Genomic DNA, 12,238 nt, shown 5'->3' with positions numbered 1-12,238 from the left:
GCAACTTCTACTGTTCTGTCTGTGGGAGTGAGAGCGGGAATGATCAGACTTATTATTGTATATATCATCATTTCCTATATTGCTACGCTTCTTTTATATTTTAAATGTAATTATAGTTTTCTGCAGCACTCTGAGTTGTATTTATTGTATTACGATGGATATGTGTCTGTGAATGGATTAACTGCTTCTAGATCCGTGGGATTTGGCAGATTGCTGGCATGCAATTCGAGTCACCTACCTAATCCTCCCAGGGGGTGGTTTGGGGTGTGACATGTCCTCCCCTTGAATTCTATACCTCTTCTCTGGCTCGGCCTCCTCGGGAGAAAATGAACTCTCCCTCTTCTTTATCCCTACTGCTTTCTTTTTTACAGCTCTCTTCAGGTCTTCCCTGGTGGGTTTCACTTCAAAAAGAGAAAAATACAAGTACTAGTATCCAAAATGTATGAAAGGAATACTACTACAAACTAATATTAAATCCTAGACTCACCAAACTCCTCAAGCTCTCCAAGACCATCCTTAGACTCCTAACAGTGGCCTCTCAATTGGCTTGGCTTCGTCCTTAATGATGTGCAAGTCAGCCACAAGCTGTGGTGAAAGATTTGACATAATATTAACCTCCTTATATTGACTCTTGGATATTGGCATCCACACTATATTGAATGGAACTAGTTTTTTTCCCGATAACTTGGGTCGAACGAAAAAGTACTTCCTCCAACCCTTGTTGGAATACGACATATCCCTGACCAACTCTTTCACCACCTTCGAACAGCGACTAATGTAGTACCAGTTGCTATGAACTGTGAGCTAATGGCAATAAGCAAAAAGCTTGATGGAGAATTCAATCTTAAGAGCCTCCCAAGAGATGATGAAGCCTAGTAAAATCCTATAAGAATTACGTACAAACTAGGCGGGAGCAAAATCGTACCACTACAATACCTCAGCCACAAATGGGTGGATTGGAATTCTAAACCCTGCTTGAAAAGGTAGACTCATATAGCCTAATCTCCGTAGGAGCACTAAAGCAGAATCTTTCATTGGAGGTGGTTAACCTAAGCTTAACCGACTTGGGGATGTCGTATCCTGACTAGTGATCGGCAAATTCAGAAAGTTCACGAAACTAGAGAGACTCAAAAAGAAAGAAATAAAATACAAAGAATTGACACATACTAATTGCGATAGAAGAAAATGAAGTAGAAAATGTCACACGAAGAACTGCAAGTACATTCGACTGAAAAGGAGAACACGATGTTGACAAATCTAAGACTATGTCCGCTACAACTCACAAAAACAAAAAAGGGATAATCATTTTATAAACCCTCGAAGGCAGGATACTGTTGTGAATTCACGACCTGAAGTTATTCACCTACAAGTAGATGCACGACATGTGGTGCTACCAAGAAAGAGCCTTCGAGGAAAACCTTTGATTTCCCAAGGTGATCAACCGTTTTTAACCATAATACGACATCTGGCAACATTTGAAGGTGCCTCGAACATATTGGTAACAACGATTGACGGCTCCAAGGGAAACCCACTGAAAACCCCTTTTAAGAGAAAAGATTTAAAAGTGCTGACATGACATCCTGTCGGTTTGCATAAACAGACTTCGAACGGTCAGGATAAGGATCACCCATACTGCAGCCTGTTGACCAACCACAGAGCTCGGTCTATGCCCAACATCCAATTGAATGTGACCAATTGATCAAGCCTAGCCTAGAATAAAGATCGACTCTTAGAATCAAATAGTTGGCTTGATTTACTCCCTTCATCCTATTCAGGTTTAAGGAAGTGGGGGGCCCTGATACGCCTAAATATGGCCCACCAATAAACAATTGACGTGTGGCCAAGCCAATCACAAAAAGATACGAAGCTACCATGCCCTTATAAGACTTTCTATATATGGCACCCTCTTATTCGAACAACTTCCCTATCAAGAGACGAAATCCACGGCTAGACGATTTAAGGATACCTTCCATATAGGGATTCTCCCTTGTAATCTTCTTTCCATTTTGGTCTCCCACAATGATTCAGCTTCCTTTTAGAGATACCTACCTTAACTGGACTCTTACCACCATGACCCAACCACTCCAAGCTATAAATACATGGACAATCACACAGGTATGAATCAAATTCACTACTGTCTAACTTTTTGAATTATCACTCTGCTTGTTTGTAGCATTATTGCTTGGGAAACTGACTTATGCTTCAAAGAGTCCCTCCATGAGTCCACTCTAGACCTCTCTTGTGTCTCTTAGCTTGTCTTTGTAGGTAGGCGTAGCACACGAATCAGGCAGATCTTGTCACAATCCAAACCCACCCCCTAGGAGGATCTGGTTAGTGACCTGGATATCCTACGGTATCCAACAATCCCCCAGGATCCAAAAGCAATACTTACACACCACAAACCACACAAAAAGGGGGTAGATAGATAATAAATGAATATCAAAGTGCAATGGAAGACTTGAACTACCCAAAAGATGAATTATATGATTTATAGTAAAATCCCAAAAACCTGTGTTATAATATAGACATATACATTTACACTCAAAAAGTATAAAGAACTTGATAGTTACACTTCCAAAAGAAAGGGAAATAAAATATGCACGAGATCATCACACATAAGTAAAATAAAGAAGATCTAAAGTTCCATCACAACTTAGAGACACATAATTCACAAGTACATTACGGGCCATGCCCTTCATTCTCGGGCATCCACCAATCATCACTGGTAATTCCATCAACAGCCTCATCGCCCAATGGTAATACAAAATTTGCATTCACATCTAAAAAGAGGGTTTCCACGGAGGTGAGCTCCACTGAGCCTAATGAATGAAATAAACTATGCAAGCAAGTGTAACAAATATGAATCTTATATGCATGAGATTCAATTTTATTATTTAATCCACCTAACAACAATGCCTAAGTCACTAGGTAAGAATGTACTACTACAATCCCCAATACATGTATCCCTGGTGTGAGCTTGGAACCCTTTCACGCGATACACCCATTGAGCTGTCTGGAAGACCAGTCAACTCTGGCATCCCTTCCCAAGGTGAGCCCAACCAGCCTTCTATGTTAGCATTGTGCTACCACCAGCCCTATTGACTGATGGACAACCGACAACATCTGTCCTAATGACCCAATGAGTCTACTGACCGACCAATGCCCCTCGAGGACATTGACTTCACACAAATGTGGTATCCAACACCTTAACCCCTATTGGTAAGGGTCGTAGTATGGGTGTGTGTTACCCCTAACCTCATGCATCTACATTGCATAGTATGAGGTATACAATGCTCCCACATCCCATAATACGGTGCACCATGCCCTACATTTCCAAGCCGGCTACGACATCTATTCTATCAAGCAACATCGTACATTCCTAACTTTAACAATAACTCAATCAGCAATTTAAAATAATTTCATATCCAAAATGAAAAGCAATTAATCATAAATAAAATTTACTAAGCAAGCATAATATGAAAATCAGTTAACAAGCATGATATAAATTGAATTTAAAACAATCATGCTTGAATAGCATATAAGATGCAATAAAAAAACAACACTCCAAAAATTTCAATGCTTATCCCACTCACCTTGTCAAGTATGCGGTTGTTTGATCGAATTGGTTCCCGAAACGCTCCTCGATAAGCTTCACCGTATAAGCGGTTCTATCCTACGTTGGTCAGATCATTTATGTGTGTTAAATTATGTTTGAGTAAAGGAGGGGTCCTAGGGTACTCATGGGTTTAAGTTGGAACAGGTCACAAGCCCAAAATAGGGCTGACAACAACTTAGGTTGATGGGAGTAGTTGGTAGGTGATCAACCTGAGTGTGTGAGGATTCGTTCTTGCTATGCCGCAACGTGTAGGGTTGTATACTCCTCGATCGAGAGGGAGAGAAGGAATGCATCTTCTCAATGTCAATTAATCAGGAGATGGGGGGGTCATGCAATTATTTGAAATGGAGTCGCCACCTAGGGTTAGGGCCTAGGACCCAATTGGTGTAGCCCTTCCTAGGGCTACATGATTCCATTTAGTCTGGTCAAAGATTCAAGGTAAGTGGCCAGGTTGCGAGAGTGGGAAGGTGTTAGGCACCCACCTCGTTCGGGTAAATCGGTCTTTCTACTAGATATTTGTTTTCGAATATTCTCCCTTTATGAATGTCCTATACCCACATGCATGGCTAAATAATGATGCATGAACTATTTAAATAAATTAAATTATGTTATACTAACTACTATGTACACTACACAAGGATACTTAAGAATCTATATTGTGCTAAAATTAAAGGTTAACGATAGAAATGTATACGTGTACGCTTTAAACCAATGCAACTACGAAAAATGCAATGCGAAAGATCTCCCCCGGCTCAGGTGGAGGCAAACGACTGACTTCATCCTCTGTCGGACAGAGTAACGACTTACAAGTGTTGAATCTTTGGGGTTTGGATAGAATAACGGCGTCGCGAGGTTTTAGGGGCTAGATCCCCGATTCTCAGACAGAATGGCTATGCCATAGGGGACTTCTGAGAATCAGGCAAAAGAGGTCGAAGAAGTCGGGTCCAGGTAACCCAGACTTCGGAGAAGGGGGCAAGGCTGGAAAGCTCGGAAACGGGTTGGGGGAAGGCCCTGAAACAAGGGAAATGGGAAAAAAAAAAGGCAAAAATTGGGCTCTGAGGGACTCCCCTCTCCCAAAAACTTGGATGGTACAAATGAGGGAGGGACTCCCTTTTTATAGGCAAAAATGGGGCTCTACGGCACTACCGCGGGGCACCTGGGTGCCTGAGACGCTGCCTGGCAGGGCTGCGCCTGGCCGCGGCCCCATATGGCGGGGCCGCGCTTGTTTGCGGTGCTGCCATTCATGTGGTACACTCTCCATGGGTCAGGGTAGGTGAGTAGTACCTCCTTTAGCATTTGGTAAAAGGGTCTTGTAAAATATTTTAAGGGTAATATGGCTTGTGTACAAGGGTAAGGGTTCTTGGGGGGACGTCGTCAGTCATCCGTGTCCAGTTGTCGTCATCGCCGGGGATGGTGATAAAATTCAACGTCTATAGAGTGATCAACCTAACTTCGAACAAGTAGAAAAACTAAAGGGGTTTTGGGGATTTTTATGTGGTTCCATCCTAATTGGCCTCAAGAGTGATACAAAAGGTTCCAAAATGATCAAGTCGCTTTCTGGCCCTAAGAACCAACTCAGGTTGATGGGTGTGTTTGATAGGTGATCAACCTGAGTGATCAACTTGACTCAATAGTTGTTGTATTTTAAACGAAAAATCAGGGCTTTTTACATGGTTCTCTCCCAATTGATTCAAGGGATGATAACAAAGATTCACAAGAGGTTAAATCAATTTCAGGCTATAAGAACCAACTCAGGTCGATGGGACTGATTGGTCCAGATCGACCTGTATTTGAACATCCAGAATTTCAAATGGGTTTTTGGGGTTTTCTGCATGGATTCCCATCAAGGGTTCAGAGATGATGATCAATCAACCCAATTTGCATAATTAACATCCTAATTAGGTCTAGATGATGGTATTCCTTGATTTGAAAATGGGAAAATGAATTGTCATGCTGGGTTGGGTTCAGATTTCACCAAATGCATGACTGAATATTGGTTTCTAAATGATTCACCCATACCAGATGAGGAAATGGTTAGTAATTAGGTTAAACAAAATTTGGTTTGGGTCCTATGGTTGGGTTAGACATGCATGCAAGGGGATTGGGTTCCAATTTCATGGCTTTAATCTGGAATAATCTTAGTTATAAGTATAGGAAAATGAAGTAGTAGAAAGGAATTTGTTAGATTTTAAGCTTTACCTTGAAATTGGTAGTAATTTGATGTGTTTCTCAACTTGTATTACACTATACAAACTCAAAACGGAACACACGCATGGTTTCAGCAAGAACTTAAAGAAGAACCCTAATCCGCAAGAAGAGAGAGAGAGAGAGATGAGGTTCATTACCTCAATTGGCAGCCCAAGCCACAACTTCTCCTTCTTCTTTTCTTTCTTTTCTTCTCCTTTCTCTCCTCAACGTTTTTGGCAGAAGAATGGTTTAAGATTTTAAGTTTGGTTTAAATAGAAATGACTTAGGGTCTGTTTGGCTGAGGGTCAATTTGGCCAAAACTGATTATTTTTCGATTTTTGCATACACGGGACGATACGTGCATCCTGCTTACCCACATTGTTGAGGAAACACCTCTACTAGGTATTTGGGACACAAGGAGAAGATCCCTAATGCGCGGCACTGGGCCCCACACTCTCGGGACTCGAATTACTCAGTACAACAGCTATGGTCGATGGGTGTGGTTGATAGGACATCGACCAGAGTGTGTTTCCTAGCTGTTTGTGTCGAATCACTCCGAGTGTCAATTCTTTCGCGTGTCAACTTCCTCACATGTTTCTTAGGCCAATTATGTTATGTACTTGGTAGGACCTCAGATATTTTAGGGAGGGTGCTTCTTACCTTAGAGTATACATCTGATGGTGGGCTCTACAGCTGCTAGGAGATGGTGCTTGCCTCCTCACCGGTATGTAGGTTCTTACCAGTGGGCTTACGACATTTCTTTCAACCACTAGGTCAATGTACCACAAGATACTGGTAGCTATGACCTTGGGTCCCGGACATACAACCAAAAATTCAAATTGGCCCAGATTATTGGGCACAAGTATAACTGATCTAGTTTTCTACGACAACAAAACCCTAGCTCCCTCAACTCTCTGGTTAAAAACTCCAAGATATTTAACACTCAAAGTCCTATATACTTGTGTTTTTAGGATCTGCGATGATAGTCTTGCAATCCTATTTACACAATCATACATGGATTTAGAATTGAGATTTTATTAGGGTTGTCAAAATTGTTAGTCTGATCAGTTTATGTTGGGATTATTGGCCTTGGACTTTTGAGGGTTAGGACCAAAACCAACAGAATCCATATTAGAAAGACCAGTCCTCAAAACAAGACCAAGTTCGATTTGATTAATGGTATTGAATTAATTGGCTAATCACTCTTTATCGGTTGGTTAAGCCATTTTGTCCTATATTTTAATGAAGGGTATTAGGATAGGTACATTACGGAAAATTATCCTCTCCAATTCCTTAAAGTGTGGCAACACGGCAGTGCTGGGTGGAGATGTCGACACGTGTTGGCAGCTGCCGTATCCAACCATCCATATCAATGAGCTTGGACCATTGGATACGGCAGCTACCAGATGTCAACATCTCCACGTAGCACTGCCGCACTGCCTCACTTTAGGAATTGGAGAGGATAATAATCCGTAAATTACTCGTCCTTAATCAGTTGGGTTTAAGACAGGTTTGTACAATCGGTTCGAGTTGGTCGATCTATCCGTTAATCGGGTTGGACTGAGAGCGATTGATTAGTACATAAACATATCCTAAAACCAAAATTAGGAAAGGAGTTAAGTTGTGTTGAGATTGAGTTGGATCATTGACATGGCATCCAGGTACTTGTATGGTCCATTTGCATTCATTAACTTGAATTAGAACCATTTGTTCCACACCAATTGAGTCACATCACCAGTCCATCTCTATCATCTTGGTCTATTCTTTTGAGAGAGAGTGGTAAACAAATCATAACAGATAATGAGTTGGGAAGGGGAGAGGGACAGGGAAGGGGCCAAGGAGTTAAAAGCTATTCACACTAGTCACATGCCATGACTCATAAACAAGAGTACTCTGCAAAACTAAATCATTGGAGGGAATGGGTCTAGCTTTTTGATGACATTTCTTGCTTTCAGGCCCACAACTTGAACAGATAAATTGATCCACTTCTTTCTTGGGTAACAATAGCCGGATTGATACTGAAAAAGGAGTTAGAATTAAAGAAGTTCCACCGAAAAGAGATGTACCAACTTTGATTATTATCCACTGATGATTGCTCCAACAAACTTTTGGGTCATTTTACAGATAATAAAGTAAGATAGTTCAGATAAAAGTTCTTCAGAAAGTTAGGCTTTGGTCCTCCACTTCCTCTGGACTTGCTTAAGGTACTGTATTAGATACTATAAACAATTATTCATCTTAATTCAAAATTGCTATTCTTTCTGGGTTTAATGAAATCTAGTCTGAGATTCTAAGAACAGGGCTATTTGATGTGTCTATTCAGGTTGGGTTCAGTATTCTTATGCTTTTGGTTGATAGGAGAGAATGAATGTTATATTCTGAATTTTATTAATATTGCTATAGAATTTGTGCACAGGAAAGTTAATTTTCTCATTCCAAATGGGTTTCCTTTGTGTCTATGGATGTTTTTCCATCCTCTTAGTACAGTTTTGATTTAGGGTCAGGCAGATGCAGACACAATTAGTCATCTTCTCTCTTTCCCTCCCTCCCCCATCAGTCTTTTATGGGTGGGTTTAATGTTAGTTATGACTTCTCATTCTCTTGTTGTATTGTAGACTTCGAAGATAAGAAGATGTAATGACAAAATAGCTGAATTCTTATACAGCACAGGGATGTCTGTTCATCTATAAATTTTATATGATGTGATGATTCCTCAATGGAAATGAAGGGGAGCTGGTTTGATCTCCTTAAGAAACTCTTTGTATCGGAGCCAAAATCAAAACAAGAAAAGGTAGATATATAATTGTTTCTTCAGATTTTGCATTCCCTACTGCTAGATTGTTGAAAGAATTTCAAAACTGATTGTTGGAATGTTTGGATTACCAGAAAGAGAAGAGGAGGAGAAGGATACTCGGTAGATTTAAGATAAAACGCCTTCTCACAATTGCACAGTCATCTTCATTGAAGGAGAAGATACTGAGTGAAGCAGAAGAAGAACAGAGAAAGCATGCAGTGACTGTTGCTATTGCAACAGCAGCAGCTGCTGAGGCTGCTGTTGCAGCTGCTCAGGCTGCAGCTGAGGTTGTCCGACTAACACATGCCCCTCAATCACGCCGTCAAGTAGAGAAGGGAATCAGAGAATTCTCTGCTATTAAAATTCAAACTGCTTTCCGTGGGTATCTTGTAAGCCACTTCAGACTCTTAGCTCTTCTGCTAAAAAAACATCATTTATGGTTTCATCCAACTGAAGTATTAAAAAATTTTATTTTAGTTCTTCATGGAAATGCAACTATATTTGGCTTAATGACATGACAGATGCTTTCTCTTGAATCATGTGGGGGTTTTTACAGGCAAGGAAAGCATTGCGAGCACTGAAGGCACTGGTGAGGCTTCAAGCAATGGTTCGAGGCCGAGCAGTGAGATGCCAAGCAATCAGCACTCTGAAGAGTTTGCAGTCTCTTGTAAACATCCAGTCTCAGGTCCGCGCAATAAGACTTGGGATTTTTGAGGAGGACTGGACTGCCAAAGAGAAGCCACAATTTCTAGCACAAAGCTATGAATTGAGAGACAAGGACAAAAGGGTATGCAATGATCTTTGGTTTTCTGTACTATGATGAAATTTTTTGAAGTTAAATTTCAGGATCAACACTTTGGTTTGGATATGACAAGCATAAATTGATTGAACAGAAAAATTTTGAGAGTGGGCAAAGCAGTCTAGGAGTTCAATCAACTAACTGATATTTCAGTTTTTGTTAATGGTCTAGGCTTGAGGAGTGGCCTATTGGTAAATTCCTCTTGTTTTCTTTGGGTTGGGGCCTTCCTGGGGTTCTGGTATCAATGAATCTCTCTTAGGCTGCCTTTATAGGTTGTAATTGTTTTTGTTTTTTTGGAATAAATTGATATTACCTATCAAAAAAAAAAAAAAAACAGATTTTTCTTTTTCCTGGTTTTTCTTCCACAGCTCAAACCAGAATGTCAGAGGTCGAATGGCAGCTTGTTATCAAAAGAAGAAATCAAGACCACATTCCTAAGCCAGAAAGAAGCAATGATCAACGGAGAACATATGAAGCAATATTCATTTAGTCATCAGGTAGGTCTGATTTGTTTGGAGATCATTCAAATTATTTCATTCAAAGTATGAGATTAAAATATCATTCTTCAGGAAAGGCAACAAATAGAATCAGAACCATGTAAGGTGGGTGGAATGTGCAGTAACTGGTTAGAACAACGCGTGGACGTCCGGCAAGGGACAGATAATATTGAATCAGTTGACTGTTCAAATGCATTGGACAGATATGAAGAGAGAGGACTACAGCTTAAGACCAGAAAAATTCGAACTCATAAGCAAGCAGGAGAATTGGATTCTCCAATACCACTTCCAAGGAGACCAATTCACCAACAAAAACATAGTTCAATTGATAATGGCTCCTTCTTAAGCTTTTCTACTGTTCCAGGATACATGGCTACTACTGAAGCTGCTAGGGCAAAGGCAAGATCATCTAGTGCACCAAAACAAAGGCTGGAAATCAGAGATTTTTATTCTTATCAAAGTTCACCATCCAACAGTAAACTCTCATTTTGTTCTTCTATTGGTAATGATGCTACTTGCTTCAACAGGATTGGCAAGCCTAGTGGTTTTCAACAGAGATCTCCTTACATTAAAGGTCTGTCAGGTCCTGTAATATCACACCAAACTTCCAAAGATCTCAGCCTTGATTCTGAATTCTCATTGCTGAACTGGAACCAACAGAGTGCTTTTTGATGATATTTTCCATTATGGGGATGACAAATTACCAACTTTCTTTCACTAGTTCTGACGGTGAAAACGAGATATTTGGAGTTCAGATGATTAACTAGAAACATTAAACATTCATCTTAGGGATCTTTACTGATCCTTTTGAGTTTGATTAAATAAAGTATGAGTTCGGAAAGGATTTGTAAATTTCTTATGGCCTCTTTGATGAACACATTTCCTTTCCAATAGGGTATTTTATTTTGATTCCAGTTCCTGAGTGATGGTTGGCTTCTTTCCATTCATTTGAGTAGAATGGAGTTAATGAGAGTTATTGTCTTGTGGTCTATTCTTTTTTAATGCAGACTTCTTTTTTTTTTTTTTCTTTCTGAGGGGGGTTGTGAGATAAGGGCAGAAAGTGTTGTGTTTTTGCAGTTGGACTTGAATGAGAATCTCTTGTTTTTTCTTCTTAGCCTTTTAAGATGATTTTTGTCATTTAAGAAGATCTTAAAGGCACAAAAATATTCTGCTGAATTATGCCATATGATTAATATGTATGCAGTGTAATTGCTGTTCTGAACATTCTAGAATACTAGAATCTCCAAATCAACCTGAACAACAATTCTGCTTAATCGATCTGCTCCGACCACACAGCTGCCATGCCAAGACCATTCATGAACATGAATCACTAGAATACTTGTAAACCCAAGAAAATTCTTCTTTTAAGTAAGGATTAGGAGAGGTAAAATGGAACATGTCTATATCTGTAAAGTTAATTTTGCATAACCTAACTGATCGAGTTGGTGACTTGTAAAGAGCAATTTATGATATATATTCCCAAAAGAGTGTTAATTCAAAGTAGGTTTTTACCAGAAAACTCAGAACCATATTAAAAGACTTGGATTTTATCAGTAAATTTGCACATTGTTAAGATAAATGGGTTTGTAATCTAAGCAGTGTAACATGCTTTGTTGCGAATATTTGAGCATACCTTATGGAAGAAAACATAGATTTGGGGAGACCCTACCAAGTGATTATTAAGTGCCCTTCAGCCCCCCATTAATGAGAGAATGCAGGGTTAGATATCAGATTAATTAAGAGATGATGCCATGATTTGAATTTAGCTTTTAATAACTATCCAGTATGATTAGTTGAGTACCATATAGGCCTTGTGACTCAGAACTATAAACAGAGTACTAATGCCTTACTTATACTCTGTTTCCCAACATAATATTTCTTGGTCAAAACATTCCAAAGAGATCAATACAGCTAATTAGAGGAAGCTTTCCTGTTAAATTATATATGCTAGAAGCTTTAGGCCACACTTTGGTTGCTGTGGTGTTAAACCTAGTTTATTTGTTTGTTTATTTCTTTTCTCATTTCTGGTTTAATCTCTCCTTTGATTTTTTTAACTGAGACCTGTAAGCCTTGTTCTACTTGGGTAATAGCCTATCCGCCCATTATCATGAGAAACATACCTATTAGTTATTGTCATGATTACCTCATAACCAGTCCATAACTGCATATATTGCTTTCTATAAAGCTAATAAGGATTAAGATTTGATAGCTCTGTTTACAAATCATGCTTAACCCTAAATTTCAGTGAGTCCAGTTTCAACCTTTCCCCAAGTTTATCAATCTCTATTCTCTGCACTAAGCTAGACTATTTCACTTCCTTTGAATCTTTCGACCTTTCCATCCGC

At 39.6% G+C, this 12,238-nt stretch overlaps 1 protein-coding gene across 2 annotated transcripts; it reads left to right on the top strand.

The window, feature by feature from the left end:
• The first annotated feature begins 7,719 nt into the window (after positions 1-7,719).
• LOC122641726 (protein IQ-DOMAIN 3-like) lies at positions 7,720-10,580 on the top strand. Of its 2 annotated transcripts, XM_043835015.1 has the most exons (5): positions 7,720-8,007; positions 8,469-8,594; positions 8,690-8,986; positions 9,154-9,384; positions 9,765-10,580. In XM_043835015.1, exons 2-5 carry the CDS (start codon positions 8,520-8,522, stop codon positions 9,942-9,944), a joined length of 783 nt encoding a protein of 260 aa, XP_043690950.1. In that variant the 5' UTR covers positions 7,720-8,007; positions 8,469-8,519; the 3' UTR covers positions 9,945-10,580. The 2 variants fall into 2 exon arrangements, with proteins under 2 accessions (XP_043690950.1, XP_043690949.1); XM_043835014.1 differs by lacking the exon at positions 7,720-8,007 and having other exon boundaries at positions 8,358-8,594.
• The last annotated feature ends 1,658 nt before the right edge of the window (positions 10,581-12,238 follow it).

The sequence above is a fragment of the Telopea speciosissima genome, chromosome 10 (assembly GCF_018873765.1).
Source record: "Telopea speciosissima isolate NSW1024214 ecotype Mountain lineage chromosome 10, Tspe_v1, whole genome shotgun sequence".
NCBI lineage: Eukaryota > Viridiplantae > Streptophyta > Magnoliopsida > Proteales > Proteaceae > Telopea > Telopea speciosissima.
This window is presented reverse-complemented; position numbering and strand designations above follow the sequence as displayed.

Coding starts and splice junctions, on each gene's coding strand:
- LOC122641726 (XM_043835015.1), top strand. CDS start 8,520: ATGGAAATGAAGGGGAGCTGGTTTGATCTCCTTAAGAAACTCTTTGTA. Junction 8,595..8,689: donor CAAAATCAAAACAAGAAAAG/GTAGATATATAA, acceptor TTGGATTACCAG/AAAGAGAAGAGGAGGAGAAG. Junction 8,987..9,153: donor CTGCTTTCCGTGGGTATCTT/GTAAGCCACTTC, acceptor GGGTTTTTACAG/GCAAGGAAAGCATTGCGAGC.